Source organism: Lissotriton helveticus, chromosome 10, assembly GCF_964261635.1.
Source record: "Lissotriton helveticus chromosome 10, aLisHel1.1, whole genome shotgun sequence".
Lineage (NCBI taxonomy): Eukaryota > Metazoa > Chordata > Amphibia > Caudata > Salamandridae > Lissotriton > Lissotriton helveticus.
This window is the reverse complement of record NC_136071.1, coordinates 1110529794-1110550758: the sequence shown is the minus strand read 5'-3', so window position 1 is coordinate 1110550758 and position 20965 is coordinate 1110529794. Positions and strand designations below refer to the sequence as shown.

At 48.2% G+C, this 20965-nt stretch overlaps 1 protein-coding gene across 1 annotated transcript in view; it reads right to left on the bottom strand.

Moving 5' to 3' along the window:
- Positions 1-20965, bottom strand: part of CPNE4 (copine 4) — a 1493383-nt gene that overhangs the window by 179056 nt on the left and 1293362 nt on the right. Inside the window, exon 13 of the mRNA XM_078663874.1 lies at positions 6934-6985. Within this exon, the coding sequence (XP_078520000.1) occupies positions 6934-6985 (52 nt within the window). The remainder of the gene's footprint in view (positions 1-6933; positions 6986-20965) is intronic.

Below are 20965 nucleotides of genomic sequence, written 5' to 3'. Positions count from 1 at the left end.
TGTTTGAGTGTAGGGACCGGACTGGGGGAATGGGGAGGGTCGTGCTGGGGGTAGTCTTTTAGGGCTCAGGGTAGTGTTGTCGTGCTTGTGTAGTGTAGGGTAGTGTTTTAGGGTTTAGGGTAGTGTTGGGGGGTCGTGCAGGGTAGTGTTTGAGTGTAGGGACCGGACTGGGGGTCGGGGAGGGTTGTGCTGGGGGTAGTGTTGCAATGAGTCATATTCGATTTAAAGACCTGGTTACAGAAAGTGAGTTTGTGGAAGACTACAGTAAACAAAGCTTGGGCAACGGGAGGGATGAACTCAAGCTGGACAGCTTAAAACAAATAACGCCAGAAAACGTGAGTTACAAACCACTAAGTTAATGGTAGGTAATGGATGGAATCCTAGGTCAGCTTTCTGAATGACCCCAAGATGTTTGTCTGGTAGGCTTCCACCTAACAATGTAAGACCGATTGTCTTTCCCAAATAGCTTTTTACAATTTAAAATTACAATTTAAAAAATGAAATTCACAGGTTTACGTTCTTTGAAAGCTATTCAAACAACAAAATTCAAAAACCAAATTGCACTAAAACAAAGGCTACACAAGTTTAAAATTTCAGTCTTAACTTAGTAAAAGTAATAAAGAACCCCTGACATACAATTTCCATTATAACTAATAAAGAAGCTCAACTGTATTTTTAAGCCTCTCCTTGGTAAACATGCGAGATTGGTTGGCATTGCCAGTCCTTGTTTGTCATTAGCCCTAGTTGCTCTTGTGTTTTTGTTCTCTGTTTTCGAATGCAGATCCATCCTGGCACGCGGCCAGTGCCCTCCACGGCTTTGAACTCCGGATTACCCCCTGGAAGGGCCACTCAGCAGCAGTCCTGGGCGCTGAGGCAGGGAAGGCAGCATCCGAAGTGCCCTTCTGAAAGGATTAGGGAAAGCATGACCGCGCACTGGCGATAATATCCAACTAAAACCGCGAGAAGGCCCCGTTGCTGAGCTTCTAAAGGCCGGGCTCGCTGAGCTCCCTGGAGGACACGCGCTGCGAGTTAAAATGGATCTGTGTCAATTTATATCAACTTCTACAGCCAGGCTCCCATCCCCAGGCCCGCTAAGGAAACGGTTGCTGATTATTTCACCGCCGCCTTCCTTGGACACTTTGTAACACACAACGTCTGAGCTGAGCTCTGCTGTACTGTTCAAACACCAAAGTCAGGGCTTAATTTGTAAAAGAGAAACAAGGGCTAGGGGCCTCCTCAGGAGACCACTGCAGCTTGCACCACCTATTGCTCCTGCCAGCGTTGCCAGTGACAGTACCTACACAACTCCTACAAATATGACAATTCAGACTATTACAGGCCCCCAAAGGTATAAGAATGGCTTGGGTGGCAGGTATTAGCCATTTTTAATGTAGATTGAATTAATTAACAACTGTTGCTGTGTTCATTTCTAGGTTTGACAAACAGCGCCACCAAGTGGCAGACTGTAATATGTGCTGATGTTGACAATTAGGTGCCTCTGCCGGCACCAGAAACCACCGGCTCAAATTAAGCACTGAAAGCTGTTAGTAACTCAAAGCCAATGAAAGAGATTTAGTAAGCATTGCTGTAAACTCCTATTTTGCTCCTGTATGTTTATTTATTTATTTATGCATTTTTATATAGCGCAGACTTTACCCGAAGGCGTCAGAGCGCTTCACAATAGGAACAGAAATGAAACATAATGAGAAACATTACACAAGAACAGATTACAAAAGCATACGTTACGTTACATAAGGTAATAGTGACAATTGTGAGCAAACAAAATACATGAGGTAGTAAAAATTGTGAGCAACCAAAAATACATGAGGTAGTAAAAAGTGCACAAGAGGAAAAAGTGACAAGTGTGCAGTTACAAGAGAAAACAAAGTATAATTTGAGGTATAATACTGCAATAAGTGCTAGACACTCAGGCACAAAAACAAGCGTTACGTAGGCAAAGGTGGCACTTGTGCAAGTATCAAAGGTAAAAACATGTGAGAGGTAGCAAACCGTGTGATACAAGGGCAAAGTGGTGTGTGCATGTTACAAAAGGGCACCAAACACAAGTACATGGAAAATACTGCAAAAAGGCAGACACTCCAACCACAAGAACACACAGGGAAGGCACTTCCATGGTCATGGAAAGTAGAAATTTTCAGTAGTGGGAAGTCTTCGTGAAAGGCCTTCAAGTACTGCAAGTATTTTTAAGCAAATCACAGTAAACACATGGATTTTCATAGGTGAGTCCAACTAATTTTCATACAGGATGCTGGCAATAAAGGATTCAGCCTCTTATGAGGCAGCAGGTGGCAAGGCTGTACCAACAAGAGGCACAGTCAAGCATAACATTCCAAGTTCACCAAGAAGAACGTAAAGGGCCATCAGTGGCATTATGTAAAATGATGTACCTCCCACTGTAATATGTGGTGAGGTGCCCCCAAGACCCCCATATCTCTGAGAAATGTATGGGTTTTAGGCAAAAAAGAGGGCCTCATGATGGGTGCACACTGTACTACAGGGTTCTTTGTTATGCCCCTGAGGCATGTCTTAATTTGTAAAAAAAAAAAAAAGGGAGTTGAGCTGGTGAATTCTGGTGCTCAGTGCCGACACTTAATTGTCAACAATTATGACATTCTGCCACATGGCGGTACTGTTTGTCTAATTTAGAGAAGAGTACAACAGTTGATTATTAATTCAATATACATGCAAAAAGACTAATACCTGCCTCCCACGCCAATTTTACATCTTTGGGAGCCTGGAATAGTCTGAAATGACTCACTTGCAGGAGTAGGTAGTTGTTTTGGTAATGTTATTGTCAGCGGTGGTAGGGGCAATGGGTGGTGCAAACTGCAGTTGCCTCCTAAGGGGCCCATGACACTTTTTTTGTTACAAATTATGCACTGATGGCTAGCATTATTTTTTAAATTATATTGAATTAATAAACATACTGTTAGCTCATCTCAAAAGCAGACAAACAGCTCCACCATGTCATAAATGTATGTGCTGAGAGATAAGTACTTTTCCATCTATCTCCCCCAACTGCACCACTAAAGGAATGTCTTTCACAGACATCTGAAAATCAGTGCTATGTGCTCTGATGACCCTTCAGTAGAATGTATCCATTAAACTGTAAGGAGCTAGTTGAACGCTCCACTGCAAAGTGAGCGGGAAAAGCAGTTTTGAACTGTTACTTGTGTTGTTCCTTCAAGAAAATACGCGTTCTAAGAGTTGCCTGTTGGGTCTATCTGTGTTTTTAATCGGAGTCTTCCCAGCAGCAATTCCTATTTCTCTGTAACTAAGGTGTCCCATGAAATATGGGCTGCTGACAACTAGTTGTCTCTGGCACAAAGTAATTTGTTCTGAATGTCCATCACCTCAGAGAACATCCTATATGAGGGCCGAACATCTGACTAGTTAGCAGCTGTAAGCTTGATTAATTTGACATATGACTTCAGTTGTGCTTTAATGATCTCCATTGCCACTGGGTGGTTATAATTGGCTTAAAATAAATTTGCAGGGTAATCCAGAGAAAGTGGTGCCCTTCAGATCTCACCTATAGTAGCCTTTAGCTGATTGTTATCAAACAAACATAATGTATCCAATGCAGACTTAGGGGCCCATTATTTTGTCTGGCAGATTGCCCCAGCCAGGCTGGCGGTAGCCAACGCCAGCCTGGCGGGGTCAATCTGCCCGACATCCACACTCATTTTTCCCACCACCATATTAGTATGCAGGGGGGACCTCGGCGGACGGAGAGACCGTCCGCCACTTTTCCGCCCCGGTTGCCTTGCGGCCGGGGCGGAAAAGGAATAATATGGTGGCAGCGTCTATGTTAGACACCGCCAGCCATATTACGATGGGCCTGGGCAGGTGCCTTTCCGCGGCCTTCAAGCCCCCAAAGTGAAGGAGGGGTGGGGGGGGGCTGCACACGGGGGGGTACCTGTGGTTCCCCCCTGCATTTGCATATACAATGCGGTAGGCACCGCGTGGTGCCTGCCGCATTGTGTATGCAAATGCATACATGCATTTATAACATTGTGGCAGGCGGTGCAGAGAGCCCCGCCCACCACAATGTTATAAATGCAGGATGCGGCCGCATCCTAATACCACCCACGGGACCCCTGCCCTTATGGCAGGCGGTCTCTAGTCCCGATAGGATGGCGGGTGGACTAAGTCCGCCCGTCATCCTAATGACCCCCTTAGAGTGGGCCTTCCGCCCCCCCATTTTTTCATGGTTTGATGACTTAATTGTCTAGCTCAGAGTCAGTTCCCTGCTCCTGGTGTGATGGTTTTCCTCTCTATTGTTGTGTTTGTCCTGTTCAAGAAACGTTTTGGTCTAACTGTGGTATCCTGCTGCTCAGTCAGAATGAATGCGTGAGAGAATGTTGGTATGTGGAATGCTGGAGTACCTGTGTCAGTTGGGGTATGGGCTGAGCAGCAGGGAGGCTGCTCCTGGTGAGGCTCTTTTCCATGTATCTTGCTAATCAATAAATCTGCATGAAAACTTCTTGGATTTCGACTACCTTCATTATACTACACTTACTGTGTTTTGAATGGATTAGTTTGTCCACTGCGGAAGCAAAAACCTTGCTTTGCAGTGCATGGGGGACTATTTTAAACCCCTCTCTGTGTCTCGCCCTGCTCCACCCTTCTTCTCCTTTGCATCATCCCTGCTCTTTTTTGTTTACAATTGATTAACAGCACCAGAGCCCTGTGCCCGCTTGCTCCCCAAGCCACCTTCAAGCTAACACCGCTGCCTGTCGCATCCGTCAGCTGCTGTGCTCAGGGAAACAGGCTACACCCCCGCTACTGATGCCCAATTAGGCTGAAATTAGTTGTAGTAACTTGTGTTGCTAGGTATAGGCCAGGGGATGTGGTCTAGCAGCTCCAGTTTTAGAGCCAGATGCACAAAGTCCTTTTGTGGTCGCAATCCCTACGATTTGCAAAATCATATGGTTTGTGACTGCAAAATGGATTTTGGAAAGCACAAAACTCTTTTGCGAGTTGTACATTTCCGACATATAAATGTTATTTTGCTATCCTTCGCAAATTGTTAGAAATAGGATGGCGGGTGAAAGGGGCATACTAGTCTTTTTTCAGCTTTGTAGAGGAATGTGCAATGGTTTGCATTCTGCAGCACACAGAGAAAAAGCAAATCACCTTTCAAGAGTGTTCATGTGCAGGAAGGCGTCCCTTCCTGCACTATAACAATTACCCCTGCAGCGCAGACACCCTTGCAAATTGGGGCAAGGGCGTAGCTTTTTTAGTGCCTGTGCTAGGGGAAACACAGGGGTGTGCCGTATTTGTACAACTACGGTGCACCCCTGCATTTAAAAAAAAATCATAGAGCGTTACCAATATTGGAGTAACACTGCGCTCCGACATTTTTGTTGTAAATATCCCCCTGAGGTTGCTGTGCCAGATTTGAAGAGAGTTCTTTTTGACTCTATTTCAATTGGCCTGGTCACCTGCAGAACGATCACTAAAAACATCAAGAACAGCAATCAAGTTATCTTGTTATTACTAATAGCAGATTTAAGACTTGTGGTTTTTTTTTAGATAAAGGTCAACGTGCTTAATTGCATTTCCTTATGCATCCAGACCCAGCCACATTGCCTTCCAGAACAGCAGGACCACTGGTCATCATTGGTAAACTGAAAGCAAATACTACCCAAGAATGGTCTCTCATTCTCAGCCATATTCTGAGTTTACTGTAGGAAGCAGAGATGTCTCACATGCTCCTCCAACGCTGAGACCACCTTCATCATATTTACAAAGATACTGCTTGTTTTAAAAGTTGAAAATATTGCATATTAGTTGATTGTGTAATGTTGTACTAGGGATCTGTTTGTGAAATTCAGCCAGCACCAATCCACTCAACAAATGCAGAAAAGGGAAAAACTGGTCTATTGACCCAAATGTGATTTTCTACTGAGTTTGCAAAAACATATGTGAAACATGGTTTTAGTACTGAAAGAGTTCAGTAAATGAACTCACGTCTCTTCTATGGCATGACAGGATACACAAAGCAAGATCCCATTATTTTTCTGAGAAAAACATTAGCATTGGCCATTGCATATACTAGTATACATCTTTCTTAAACAAATTGATAAAACTTCCTATCAGGAAATAATTGAAGATATGCACAAATTATGCATAATGAGCAGTGTATTATTCATTTTGGGTCTGATTCACAAAGGGCCTCCGCACTGGTGTCGGAGGCCTCGCAGGCGTGGGGATGGGGCCCGCACTCGCAGAGGGATCTCCAAACTGCAATTTCTCAATGCGTTGGTCCTATCAGCCGCGGCCCGAGGAGGGAGTTGCGGTGTGGCAGGCAGGCGGGGCGGGGCGGGGCGGGGGAGGGGCAGGGTGGGGGGTGATAAACACCGGAATATGGATGATTACAGGTAAACAATTAGATTAATGAAACAAATTTCGTAGCGCGCCCTGTATTGCATTTTGCGATGCAGGGCATGGAACGAAATTCATTTTATTAATTTAATTGTTTACTTACCTGTAATCATCCATATTCCGGTGTTTATCACCTCCCACCCTGCCCCTCCCCCGCCCCGCCTGCCTGCCCCACCGCAACTCCCTCCACGGGCCGCGGCTGGGTCCCACCACAAGTGAGGAACCCCGCCACGACTTCGGGGTCTCGTTCCCCAGTGCAAAGGCCCTTTGTGAATCGGGCCCCAGAGCGCATGTCAATATATGTGTGCGTGTTACGATGTCATCAGCTATTTAAAGCTTTCTGCTTTCTTCCAATTGGCTCTAGCCAGACGATGGCATAATCGTCAGAATCGTCACGTGACCTCGCAAGACAAATTGTCTTTTGCATAAAGCCTAGGCCTCTCGAGGCAGACTTTCATGCAGCGCGTGCATACTGGCCCGGAGTACAGCGGGTGCATTGAACGTTAAGATTTTGGGCTTTACCTGCACATTCCGGATTGTCTTCATTAAAATTGATTGCAAAATCATGCGATACCTGTACAAATAAGAAAAAACATGCTTGATTTAGGTATGGGTGTCCAAAATAAATTATTCACTTTCTTCACTAATTATTCATGCATTTTACATTAGAGCACATTACTGTTAGAAGACATACTTTTCTTTTACTTGGTCGTTCACATTTGCACTGTCCAAATCTGACCAATTGCTTTCAGCTGACAATAGCACCCTGTTGGAAATGGCTCTGACACCTCAACCAATGATCAGGCTTCTATTTCAGAGCACAAGTATCAAGTGCCTACACACCCTCTGAGAAGTCACTCTTGATATACATCCGGACAGTACTTTCAAGGTTGTGTCATTGCTAAACCTGTCCAAGGTTTTTACAGAGTAACCCGCCTCATCCCTACCTGACCAAAAAGCGACAGGAACCATAGGATATGCCCTTTGCTGTCACTGTCCAGCCTGCAGCTACCACTTGGAGTCAGAGCCTTGGTTGGTGGCTGTAGATGGGAGGAGTTCTCAGAATAGAAAATGCATTAATCGGTGTCTATCATTGAGTCAGAAGACATCTGGCCTTGTTCGGAAGCATTGCTGGGCTGTCACCTCTGACTGTGAGCCTTGTCAGAGGAATGGCTGGCAAGCAGGGGTTTCACATTGCTAAGCAGAGGATGGCTGAGCAGAGCAGGTAGAAGGTCTGGTCTACATTCACAGAAGAGCACTATTATCTAGGAGGGAAGACAAGCTGCCAAAGAGAGTAAAAGCACAGAGTCAGGGGTAATGGTGCTCCCGTCGGCCGTTGGAAGTTGCGAGCACTACCTCCGTAGTGCTGCGCACGTCCAACGGCCGACGCGGCCCCACCCGTTTCTTAGAACTTTCAGCACTAGCGCTGAACGTTCGATGCAAGAAACGGGTTAAAGCCCTGTAGTTCTTGTTTACAATGTCAAACATATTCTTGCATCCTATAAACTGCCCTGTGCCTGGTACTGTCTTAGAACCTGAAAATATCACTTCTGGTGATAAAGATGGAAGGTAAGCTTTGGCGGTAAATAGACAGTCTTCGTTGGGAGGTCCTTAGGGATAAGAGTTTGCATCCAGGTAGCTGACACAGCCTAGGTTGCAGCTTGCAATCATATTGGCCATCTCACTTTGGGGGATCAAAGGTTGTCCTACTCCCAGGTTTTGAAGGAAGATCTGGCAGGATGTCCTCCACTTTGCATGCAGTAACTCTAACAGTGGCAAATTCTTTTCAAAGTTTGCAACCTAATCTGCAAAACTGCTCTTTTATGAAAACACATGGAGGGGCTGATTTAGAGTTCAGTGAAGAAAGTACTCTGTTTCAAAACCAATATTTTAAAATATTTCCTCAACCGTCTAAAGTAAGCATGACATCACCATCAGACCATAAAAACAATAAAAAGACTGACTACCCGCATTAATAGCATAAAACGACAAATTATATGAAAGTAAGATCTGTTCTGTCAGACTTTTTGTATCCCCAGTGGACCCTCCTGTTCATTTTGTTTGGATATGTTTATTTGCATTTTCGTCATAGTACATCATTACACATATACATACAGAAATAATAAATGTCGCTGTAACATGAGGCATTGTGCACAGGCCGTTGCGGGCCTCCACTCTCGTGCGAAAGCATGGCAACAAGGAATAAGAGCGAAGAAGAAATGCACAATTAAACAGCGTGACAGAGTCTCATTACACCGTTCAGTAATGTTAGTGTTCCGCGACGGAGAAAAGCGACATCCGCAGTGGGACTGCATATCTTAGAGTTGTTCAGTTCGGAGCATAAGCTATGCTATGGCTGTAAAACCAAAGGAGTTAGTCACAATGACAGTATATCACATATCCAAAGCTGTTTTTTCCCCTCAAAACAATCAAATGTAAAGAACAATCCAAAGTATACAGTGAACAAGGGATCGAGTGGTGTCTAACGGTAATCGTGCGCGTGTGTGTGAAGACATCGATGTGGACAAAGAGCAGGTCCATAGTGCCGCGTGACAGTGGTATGGTGAACGTCATAGGGTTAATCTCGCGTGTAGCAGAGCGCGGGGGGGGTCCCATAAAAGGAGGGGCACATAGGGAGGGGGGAAAAGAAGGAGTGGGGGGGAGAGAGCGGCAGTAGAAATGGGAGTGGAAGATATTTACACAATGCTGTGCTGCAAACATCACTTGATGGTAGGTTGTCAGGGCGTTGTCCCAACCCAGCGCTATGGGGTACTTCCTGAGCCCCGCCGTCTCCTCCCTATGCAGCGCTACACTCTCCGCCCTTGCCCAATTATCCAGTGAGTTACGCCACTGTATCGCCCGGGGAGGTACACCATGCTTCCAACGCCTAGTAATGAGTCGTTTCGCTGTGATCAGTCCCAGGTCCCAGAATCTCGCTTGGACTTTCGTCTGCTTGGTCCTTTTGAATAAACCTAACAGGCAGGCTTCCCAAGTGTTCGGTAAGGTACCCCCTGCCGTGCTTGCCAATACAGTTGATACTGCAGTCCAGTAGTGCTGCAGCGAAGAGCACGTCCAAAGGACATGTAGGAACTGCGCGTCCACTAGCCCGCATCTGGGACACGCTGTTGTAGTGAGCCCAAAGTATCGGTTGATTTTGTCCGGAGACAGATATGCACGATGTACAATGTAATACTGTATAATCTTGAAGCGTGCATTTCGCGGTACATTTAAAGCCCCAGCCAGTATCAGCGTCCATTCTCTGTCCGTCCAATCCTGACCTCTGTCAGCCGTCCATTTGTCTCGCAGGCGCTGAGGGGAGAACTGTGTATGTACGTGTAGTGCTTGAGCAAGCCAATGTATTAGGTGTGAACCATCCCCCATCACATGTAGGTATTGAATAAGCAGGTGTGTAGGCGGTTCCTCTGCCAACGGACCCCAGGCCCTTGTTAGTGTATGCAAAAGCTGCGCATGGGTTAGGAACTGTCCGCCCGGTAGTCCCGAAGTATCCGCTAGTGTCGCAAAAGAAAGCAATGTACCCTCCGCAAATAAGTTGCCCAAACTGTCCAAATCGGCCGACCCCCAACAGTCTAGTACAGGTGCCGTGAGCATCCCGGTTCCCCAAGGCGTACCCAGCAGTGGGAGATTGGGCGCATACGGTTTAGTCACTGCGGTGAGTTTCAAACTTCTCAGGTAACACCTCTTCGCCACCGCAAGGAGTAACTGGTCCGGAATACTGGTCTTAGCTAAAGGGTGAAACAACGCATGTATCTGCGGAACCGACATGATTGTCTCCGCTGTAGCAGTATCTCCCAAGTGTCTCCCACTCAGCCAGTAAGCGACCCACTGCAACTGCGCAGCCAGGTAATAAAGTTCGTGGTTGGGGACCGCCTGCCCACCGCTCTCCGTTGCAGCATAAAGGGTTTTCAAGGCCACTCTGGGACGCCCCTTGTTCCAGATCAGTCGCCTAGTTAGAGAGTCCAGTTCGCGAAAGGTGCGGACCGGGACATATAACGGCAGATTTGCATAGTAATACAGCAACCTGGGCAGAACGATCGCCTTCGCCAGCGTAATGCGACTGGGTACATTCAGCGGAAGAGTATTCCAAAAGGATACTTGGGCCGTGAGTGATGATATTGCTCTCGTGAGATTGCCGTCCATTAGGTTGGCAGGGTCTCGGTAAACCTGGATTCCCAGGTAACGAAAAGACGTTGGATACCAAAGAAGCCGTTCGCCCAGCACCGTGATCTCGCACTCAGGGGTATCCACAGCAAAAGAGTATACCCCTGACTTTGCCCAATTAACACGCAACCCCGACATTTCGCCAAAGTTACGGAATATGTCCGTGAGCACGTGCGGGAAGCAGGTTAAGTCTTTGATATAGATCAATAGATCATCGGCATACAGAGATACAGAGTGTATCCCGTCAAGCAATGGAATACCCCAATCCACATCAGAAGCGCGCAATTGTGCCGCTAAAGGCTCCATTATGAGAGCGAATATTAGGGGAGAAAGGGGGCACCCTTGTCTCGTGCCTCTGCGAACACGGATCGGGTCCGAGAAAAGCCTGTTCATTCGCTCACGCACCACGGGGACGGAGTAGAGGAGTTCCACCATAAGAAGGTAGGGTGCACCCAGACCAAATTTTTCCAGCACTAGCGCCAAGTAGGGCCACTCCACCGAGTCAAACGCTTTCTCCAGGTCTAGTACAATACACCCCGAGCGGGGCCACTGGGATACCGCCAGACTCTGCACACGAAACATTCGCCTTATATTATGCGACGTGCTGCGGGTGGGGACAAACCCATTCTGGTCCGCATGCACTAGGGCAGGGACCAAAAGTGCTAATCTTTGGGCCAGCGCAGACGCTAGGATCTTATAGTCTGTATTGAGAAGAGCAAGAGGTCTGTATGATCCCATGCTTAGAGCATCCTTGCCTGGCTTCAAGAGTGAAATCACATTGGCCTCATTCAGAGACAAGGGGAGAGCAGCATCGTGTATCGCTGCCACATACACCCGTAGCAGCTCAGGGATGAGAATGGTAAGAGTAAGCCTTGTAAAACTCCGCCGGCAGGCCGTCGGGGCCTGGGGCCTTACCATTTGAGAGTGAGAATATAACAGCGCGGATTTCTTCCGCCGTGAATGGGGCTCCCAGTTCCTCACTCTGCGCATTAGTGATCGTTGGTAACGGGAGGTCTAATAAGTACTCAGCGATATCCTCTGCAGTAACGCTCAATCGGGAGCAGTATAGGCTCCCGTAATGGCGCGTGAATGCCTCATGTATATCCCTCTGGGTGTAAACCACAGCCCCATGCGTGGTACGGATCGACATCACAGGTAATGTTTGGGTGTCTCTCCGCGTCATCCAAGTTAACAGTTTGCCTGGTTTATCCCCGGCGTGGTGCGTACGTGCCGAGTGCGCTGCATAGTTTAAGTTCTTCAATCTATCGAGAAGCTGTGCATGTCTCCCACGAGCGTCCAGCAACCGCGTATCGTCCCCCTCCACTGCCTCCTGCTCGCCCGCCAATCGTTCTGTCTCTGTCAGTGTCAGCTCCCTGTCCACATGGCGCCTCAGTCCCGCCTGTGTCCCCAGACAATGGCCTCTCGCGACCACTTGAAATGCGTCCCACTCAACCTGTGGGGTGGATGCAGTATCAGTGTTCTCCTCAAAATACTGTAAAATACGGGCCGATAGCAATTCCCGGAATGGGGCGTCCAGTAAAACGTCTGGCTGGAGATGCCACGTGGGAATCGGTGGATGTGGGCGTACCCAGGCGAAGTGAAGCGTGTGTGGATTGTGGTCTGAGTGGGTGCGTCCCAGGTAACAGGAGTCAGTGACTAAGGGCAGAAGGTCGCTAGTCAGCATAAATCTATTGAGTCTAACATGCAACGTGTGAGCGCCCGAGTAGTATGAATAAACCCTTGTGTTGGGGTTACGGCTGCGCCAGGCATCAACGAGATCCCACTGCATCGCCCAGTCAGCGAAGGCTCTCGATGCACCGTGTATCATCACATTCACCAAAGGGGGGAAGGATCTATCTAGTGTGACATCAAGAACACAATTATAATCACCCCCTAGCAAAAGTGGCACGCCCGGCCATGCCGCTATCGCCGTCGACAATTGTGTGAGGAAACGCCCCTGGTCGATGTTGGGAGCATAAACAGAGGCTATGACTATGTGTTGGCCATCTAGTCGGCCCTGGAGTAGCATGTACCTGCCTTCGCCATCAATGTTGCAGTGTGTGATATGGAAGGGGACCCCCTGGCGAATCCATATCAGAGTCCCACGGGCGTATGCAGAGTAGCCCGTAGCATATACTTGTCCCCTCCATCGACGGCGCAGAGTATGTACCTCCGCGTCCATCAGGTGCGTCTCTTGTAAGAGCGCTATCTGTACCTGGTGACGCTTGAGATATGAGTACACCTGATAACCGCGCGAGGGGGTGTGCCTACCACGTACATTCTATGTGCAAAATTTAATCGCAGACATTTTGACATTGCCTCCCCACCAACCATGCCCCCCACCCACCCACCCCACCACAGCCAGCAACCCCACTGATCAGTTCGTTACAAAGTGCATTTAGCGTGGACCGCATTATCACATCATCCTGCCAACACACATCTAAGGGAAGAGAAATAAACACCAGACCCAGAACTAAGGAACTCGGAAACATAATGCCAAAAGGTCGACTGTGAAACATGCTGTCGTCCAAACACTCTAAAGAGCACTAATTGTTTGTAAGTTCTAGGGGGGGGTTCACTGAGCTTGTGAATGAAATGTACAATCAAGTCATGCAGGCATAACGGGGGAGTGCTACCCCAACCACAGGCATCCGTTGTCTCACATCCCTGTTTCAGTGAGAATACTCGGTATCAGGTACAGGCAGAGCAGCTGATGATCCACAACCACATCGGATAGTTCGTGGGCAAGAACTTACCGCCGGGGGGTGTCACCCTCGCGTCTCCCGTGGAGATTCACCAGTATTAGGGTCAGCTGCTGCAAGGTGCCAACACCAGCCCCAGCATCCAGTGTCAGGGCCCTCAAGTCCGGACCTCTCCACAGTACCTGCAGAACCCCAGACGCACCTCCTCCGGCCAACAGTGGCACAGGTGCGCAGGGGCCACAGGCGGGCGCTGCATGCCCTCCACCAACGGTCGGCGAGGCCACGCCAAAGACAATGAAGCAAATCAGCCGTCTGTGGTGTGACATCTGGGAGTTCGGTCGATGCCTGAGAGTCAGGCAAGCCGTATATATACTCATCATCGCTCACCAGGTTTTCAGGGCTAGCTCCCGGGGCTGGGACTTCCATCTGCGAGCCACTAATCTCCGCCACTCTACGGATAGCCTCCTGCTGCTCCTCATGACGATGCTCAGGGGTTGGGCCCACAGTAGCCTCAGGCTGTACAGAGCTCACCGCCGAATGTCTCCTGCGTCGACGACGCCGGGCTCCTCCTCCGCGGCGTGGCCTCGGGGGCAGACCACCCGGTTCTGAGACAATGCCCGCGTCAAGCCAGGACTCAGCAGCCTCCGGAGTGTTGAAAAAATGAGTTTTGTCCTGAGCCACAACCCACAGGCGAGCAGGGAATAGCAGGGAATACTTGAGCGCCAGGCGGCGGAGCCGTTGTTTGACCCCCAAGAAAGAGTGTCTTTGCCGCTGCACTTGTATTGTGTAGTCCGGGAAGAACATAATTGTTGCATTGTCGATCCTGACCTCCGACAGCTTTCTGACCTCTCGCAGGATAGTGCCCCGGTCGCGATAGTTCAATATGCGGATAAGCATGGGTCTAGGATTGGAGCCCTCAGGGGGAGGTTTAGCTGGAACGCGGTGGGCGCGCTCCACCACGAAATGCTGCGAGAGGGTGCCACCCGGGAGAATGTCTCTGAGCCACTGTTCCACATGCTCTGGCGCCGCTCTTGGCTCCCATCGCTCCGGCAGGCCCACGATGCGAATGTTGTTACGTCTTGACCGTCCTTCCGCATCCTCCGCGCGATCTTCCAGGAACTCCACCCTGTTAAGGAGATCTTGGACATGTTTATCCATCTGTGAGATTTTGGGAGATAGCTCCGTCACCGCAGACTCCAGAGTCGACGTCCTCTCAGAAAGTTTTTTGTGGTCGGCTCGGAGGTGCCTCATATCTATGGCCACGCTATCAACTTTAGTTTCCAAGGAGGCGCGGGTTAGCTGCATCGATTCCTTGAGTCTTTCCATGGCTGCCAACATCCTGTCGAGCTTGGAGGCTGTTTGGTCCATTTCTGCCTGCTTCGCCATTTTCCCCTTCACCGACGTGTGGCTCGTGACAGCTCTCGTTTTAGGTCCCCCCGACATGGGCGACGGCAGCATAATCAGCCAGAGGTGTAGGGCTAAGATAATCACTATTGCACGTCGAAAAGGAGACCTGTTATCAGGGCAGGGTAGATCAGCCGAATGCAGCGCAGTTAGGATTGTCTGCAGACCTCTGTAGTTCCTACGCACGGCGTGGGCCTATCACCAGCTGTCTCAGATGTTCCGCGGCCACACCCGCGTGCGGGCGCCTCTGTGGCAGGAAGCACAGGAAAGGCCGCTGTTCATGTGTGCAGGTGATCTTGGCGAGGCAGTGTAACCTCGTGGCCGCCAATACGGTTACAAGGTGGTATGAGGGGGGAGGAAGCGCAGGACCACTGGGTAGGCCTGTGGTAGTTATCCAAGTCTGGAGTGGGTGGTCGTGTCCAAAGGCGCCCACGCAACAATTGTTAGAGCCAGCCGCCAAAGAAGTCCCAGTGGGGGCCCTCCGATGATAATTCCCACCGCGGCGTCCCTATACACAGGGACCCAGCTCCGAGTCCCGTCGCCCGAAAGGCAGTGGAGGGAGGAGGGGAGGGGGGAAGTCTTCTCTCCGGTGCCACTCACCACTCTCCTCGTCGTGCACAGTCCTGTCCCCTGGCGGCCCCGGATCGCCTCCGCAGCACAGCAACTAGCGGCTCGCCATCGGCAGGTGTGGCCCCATGCAGGAAATGGAGCACAGTGTCTCTACTGCGAATGGCCCACAGTGCTCCTCCGCACTGCGAAATCAGGTAGGGTGGCCGCCACCCCGATCTCAGTTGGGCCCGAGTGGCCGCCAGGAGGGGTCCCGGGCAGGGGCGTCGCAGGCGGGTCCCGGGGGCGCAGAGGAAGGCATGCAGCCGGGCTGGGTCCCAGCCATTGAAGGAGGTACACCACAGGCCTCCCTGGGGAAACCCCAAGCCAACTGCTACTCCTGGTCCCGTGTCAGCAGTCCAGGGAGGGTCCCGGCAGCAACCGGAGTCAAACTAGCTCCCGGCCGGCTAAGAAGGCTCACCACAGGGCGCCCCGGGGAAATCCTCCGACCAACTGCCTCACCGGGTTCCGCGGTGGCCGTCCAGGGAAAGTCCCAGCAGCACTCAGGAGTCGCCAGAAGTTGCGTGGCGGCAATCTGCGCAGCCGGGCCCAGCCGGCCGGCTGGATCCCCGACCTCGATGAACCCTGCACGCCGTCCCGCGTGAGCAGGAGGCCGGGCAGATTGTGTCGGTCTCCACCGGAGCGCTTCGGAGTGTAGCAGCCGCTCCAAACTTCGCCAGCCGATAGGAGGGTGCCCTGCGCACACTCCCCGAGAACTTCAGGCGGTAGCGGGCAAAAATGACGGATAAACGGCCTGCGGTAGGGGAGCCTCTCACGGAGCTCTACCCAGGCGCGTCCGTCTCCATTGCGTGCTCAGCCACGCCCCGTGTACCCTCCTGTTCATGACACATTACTCTAGCTCAGCTTCTTGATCTTTATTCCTTACATTTCTCCCCCATTGGTATACCAGATCCTCACAAGCTTTTTCCCTCTTTTTGCCCCCACACCACTTCTGAACTTTGATTTTCACATTAGCCCAGTTATCAAAAATTTATTTAACTGATATACTCTACCAGTGGCATCAGCCACTAAATTACTCTCTCCAACCATAATCAGTTAAATTATTATTTGCCTTCTGGCATCTCCTCACCTAAATCACAGTGGCATAAACATTTTGACTTTCTACTACAGTCCCTACACAAAACAAAATTAACAACCAATTGTGTACTCAAGATTTTGGATAACCTCTGTTATCCTGAATATATTATTTTCAAAAATATACTTACCTTTATGCTGAAACAGATCACAATGAAATGGTGGATATGCTTCCATCATCTACAATTCCCATTTAAAAAAATTCCAGGGCACCATTTCTCCCCATTCAAACGCTTGTTATTAAAATGAACCACCAAACTGAACTTTTTTTGCAACTTTGTACTCAAGCACCCTCCCAAACATAGCCCTACTTTCCTACCAGAATTCCACAACTATTGTAAACATCTACAAGACAAAAGCAACCCAGTTCCAATTATGGGTCACTTTAGCGTTCAACCTGATAAAAAGACCTTATCACAAACCCTGTGCTTTCATTAATTTATTCAGTCGTAAAAGCCAACATATTAAAGGCCATCCCATCAAGGTTATTGACTTTATCCCAGACCAAAGGTTAACATCACCAGTCTTCCATCATCCCACTATCAAGGTACAGATTACACACTTATCAGATTCTCTTTCCCTACACCTTGATCTACAAAGAAACATCACAACACCACCAAAGAACATTACATTTCAAGTGAGAAATTGTAAAGGAAATTCCACCTGGGGCACTATCCTTCCCGTAGTACAGATAATCTTATCACCTGACATCCCCAAGCCACTGATCATATCCCAAGTCAATCCCACTTCAAACGCGTAGATATCTTTGAAAGACTAGTGCCACTAAAAACCATAAATAGTCTCCTCAAAAAACAAACATCTTAAGCCTAGTTCGACCCTCTCCTGAAAAAGAAGGGAAAGGGTAAAACGATGCTGACTACAAACTAGAAAGGAGTCTGACAAACAAGCCTCTAAGTCTCACTACACAAAATATAAAAGATAAACCTGCATAGCTAGCAAAATCTTCTACATCAACCATATATCCTATGCTAAACATTCCCACATAGAACCTTCCAAAATTCTTTAAAACGTTTATCCCCAATTACCAACCCAGAGCACAAAAAACGCAGGGGCATATTACCAAGGGCCATTATCGCCGCTTTAGCGGGACTTTTTCCCGCTAATGCAGCGATAATTTTATCGCCCTATTACCAAGCTGTCGCTAACACCAGTTAGCGACAGCTTGTAGGCGATAGCGGGCATTTAGGGGCCCACTTTGCATGTCAGCGATAATTATCGCTGATTACATGCAAAGTGGGCGTGCCAAAATGTCAGCGACTGAAAACAGTCGCTGCAATCGCTATCGCCTATGATCAACACAGGCGTAGTTTTGGAAATATTCGCGCTAAGCGCGAATATCTCCAAAAGCTAACGCCTGCCCTGACCAGTTCTTAGCCATGTTATCCAATGAGAGGTGGATAACATGGCTAAGAGCATTGTCACTGTAATGCCTGAATATCTCTGCATTGACAGCGATATTCACGCATTTCGCCTGTTTTTTATCGCCCCCGAGATAAACCTTGCTAATAGCAAGGTATCTCAGCGATAAAAACAGGTGAAGGGCGGCGATAGAAATATTCCCGCTAAGCCAACTTAGCAATAATTATCGCTAGTTGTTGGTAATATGCCCATGAATTTGTGAGCAATGTAGAAAAAAAAATTTTCCCCAGAAAGTCGAAGACATTTGCAATAACTTCAATAAGTGCTAATTCAGCGACATGGGTCATCGACCTATTCCATCAAACCTTTTCAATACCAAATTCAATTCAGTGACATTATCTCCTCACAAATTTGACCAAAAGAATATCTAAAATGAAATCATCAGGATTAGTGCTAAATGTTGGCCACACAAACATATCAAAGAGAAAAAAGGAAGCTTTAGTGGACTGCATCAAATCTCCATAATTCTTTAAAACATACCATGGTCCCCAGTCATGTCAAAAAGCACAAATCTTAAGACCTCCATTCCAGTCAACTTTCATCCCATCTCAACTAAACGATTCTTATCAAAAATCATTTAAGCAAAGGTAGCAAACTAACTCACATTCTACACAGAATCAATCAGTTTACTCACTGACAATCTACAGTCCACCTCTATGAGGAACTGAAACACCAGTGAAGGACTTCTAAGAAAATGCTATAAGTTTAAAGAACAAAAATCACCCGGTGGCGCTTCTGCTCGGTGGCATTTACCACTGTGGACCACAAAATTCCTAAACTCCTAAACCGCCTAAAGCATTGGTTTCACATCACAGGAAAAGCATTGAAATTGATCAAATTCTCACTTGAAGCTCGATAACAGTGAATACCACTTGAACTATATGTCTCAAATCCCAATAACTTAGTATGAGGCATCGCCTAAGGTTCAGCACTCTCCCCGCCCTATTCTACCAATTGCACCTACTTGATCAGTGAGTAAGATCTGAATTACTAGTTGAATAAAGATGACACCCACCTCCTAGTCCACCTGAGAAAGAACAGCAGCACGAAAAAAAATATCTGATTGACCACTATCAGTCAAACATTAGATCAGCGTAAATGGCCTCTGCCTAAACAGTGATATGGCAGAAATTATTATATTAAATAGTGACAAAATCCCACCTCCATTAACCTGCTGTTCCCGCAGATGGAACAACCACAAAGTGTAGGCAGTTTGAGACCCCTGCTTGACTTTCTATTATTGACTTCTGACCCAGGCAGTTGTACGATATACACAGCAATACTGAATAGCAATACATTTAAGATTACCAGATAATCCTCAAAACCTGAATGAATTCTCAATGCCTCTCCAACCCAAGGGCAAGATATGTTATCCCTGCCACTTTAAAACTTCTCTATTGGATTGGATTGGATGTAGTTTTTATATAGCGCGATAGCTACCCGAAGGCATCCTAGCGCTTAACCAGATGCAAGTGTGTGGGCGGGTCAATGTTATTTGTTAAAGAAAAAAGTTTTAACTTTTTTTCGGAAGTGCAGGAGGTTGGGTTCTGAACGAATAGAGATTGGGAGGGAGTTCCATAGCCTTGCCGCATTCGTTGAGAACATTCTTCCTCCACTCCTTTCTCTTTTGAATCTGGGTCTGATGACTTGAAAGGTATGAGTCGACCTAAGTAATCTATTGGGGTGGTAGGGAGTAATCAAGGTATGGTTCAGGATTGCTCCTTTCCTCCAGTAGGCACGATGAGCAAAGCACATGCTTTTAAAGTTAATCCTGTCTTTTACTGGCAACCAGTGGAGGGTTTTTAGTTCATATTTCACTGATTGGCGCCGGGGAATGCGCAGGAGAGTGCGGGCAGCACAATTTTGAATCACCTGGAGTCTTTTCAAGGTTGATTCAGGGGCGCCTAGATAAAGGGCATTTCCGAAATCCAGCCGGGAAAGTATTAGGCCCTGGACCATGATCTATCTAGCCTTATAGGGGAGTAGCTGCAGGATTTTTCGGATGAGTCTTATAATGCCCATGCATGTGGCAGATAATTTGGTTGCCTGGTGTCCGAAGGATAAAGTGCTGTCAAGCCAAATTCCTAGACTCTTGATGGTGTTCCTAGCTGATGGTGCTGGACCTAGATCTGGTGGCCATAAAGACTCAATTGATTTTTGGGGGGAGTTACCCATTACCATTAGCCGTTTAGTTTCAAGTATGACTGGCTCATCCAGGTACTTACTGCTTCCATGCAGCCTCTGAGATCGTTAGGACATGAGGAGGGATGATTTAGGGTAACCACCAGTTGCGTGTCATCCGCGTAGGACACGACTTGGACGCCGAAAGGGCGGATTATTCCTGCGAGGGGGTGCATGTATATGTTGAACAGTGTGGGGCTCAGGGACGAACCCTGCGGCACCCCACAACTGAGTGGTTTACTGGGCGAGGTGGTGTCGCCCTCGCAGACTCGGAAGGAGCGTTCTGATAAAAATGATCGTAGCCAGGCCGCTGCTGTGGATGTTATCCCTAATTCTGATATTCTGTGAAGTAGTATGTCGTGATTCACAGTGTCGAAGGCGGCACTGAGGTCCAATAAAATAATGGCCGCAGTGCCGCCTTGATCCACGATCATTCTTGCTCCTTCTGTCACAGCCAGTAAAGCAGTTTCTGTTCCGTGCATGGGGCGGAACCCAGTTTGAGATGGGTCCAGTAGTTTATTTGTTTCCAGGAATTCTGTGAGGGATTGGTTGACGTGCTTTTCTGCGATGTTGGATATCCAAGGTAGCAGGGAGATTGGGCGGTAATTTCCTGGGTTCATCTGATCTAGATTTGATTTTTTCAGGAGGGCTTTGACTGTAGCCTGCTTCCATTTTAGGGGAACGACTCCTGAGGAAAGTGAGTTGTTGATTAGGTTCAAAATAGTGGGGAGGATGGTAGGGGTGATTGTTCTAAGAAACTGAGCTGGAGCAGGGTCACTGGGGGATCCGGATTTTACCTGGAGAAATAAGGTTTCCAGGCTGGTGGACTCCAGTAATGGAAAGTTTTCTAGGATGGTAAGTGGAGGTGGGCTGACGTCCTTCTGTTCTATTTTGGGATGAGGGGGCAGGGGGAAGGATGAGTAGATGGTGGCTATTTTATTGAAGAA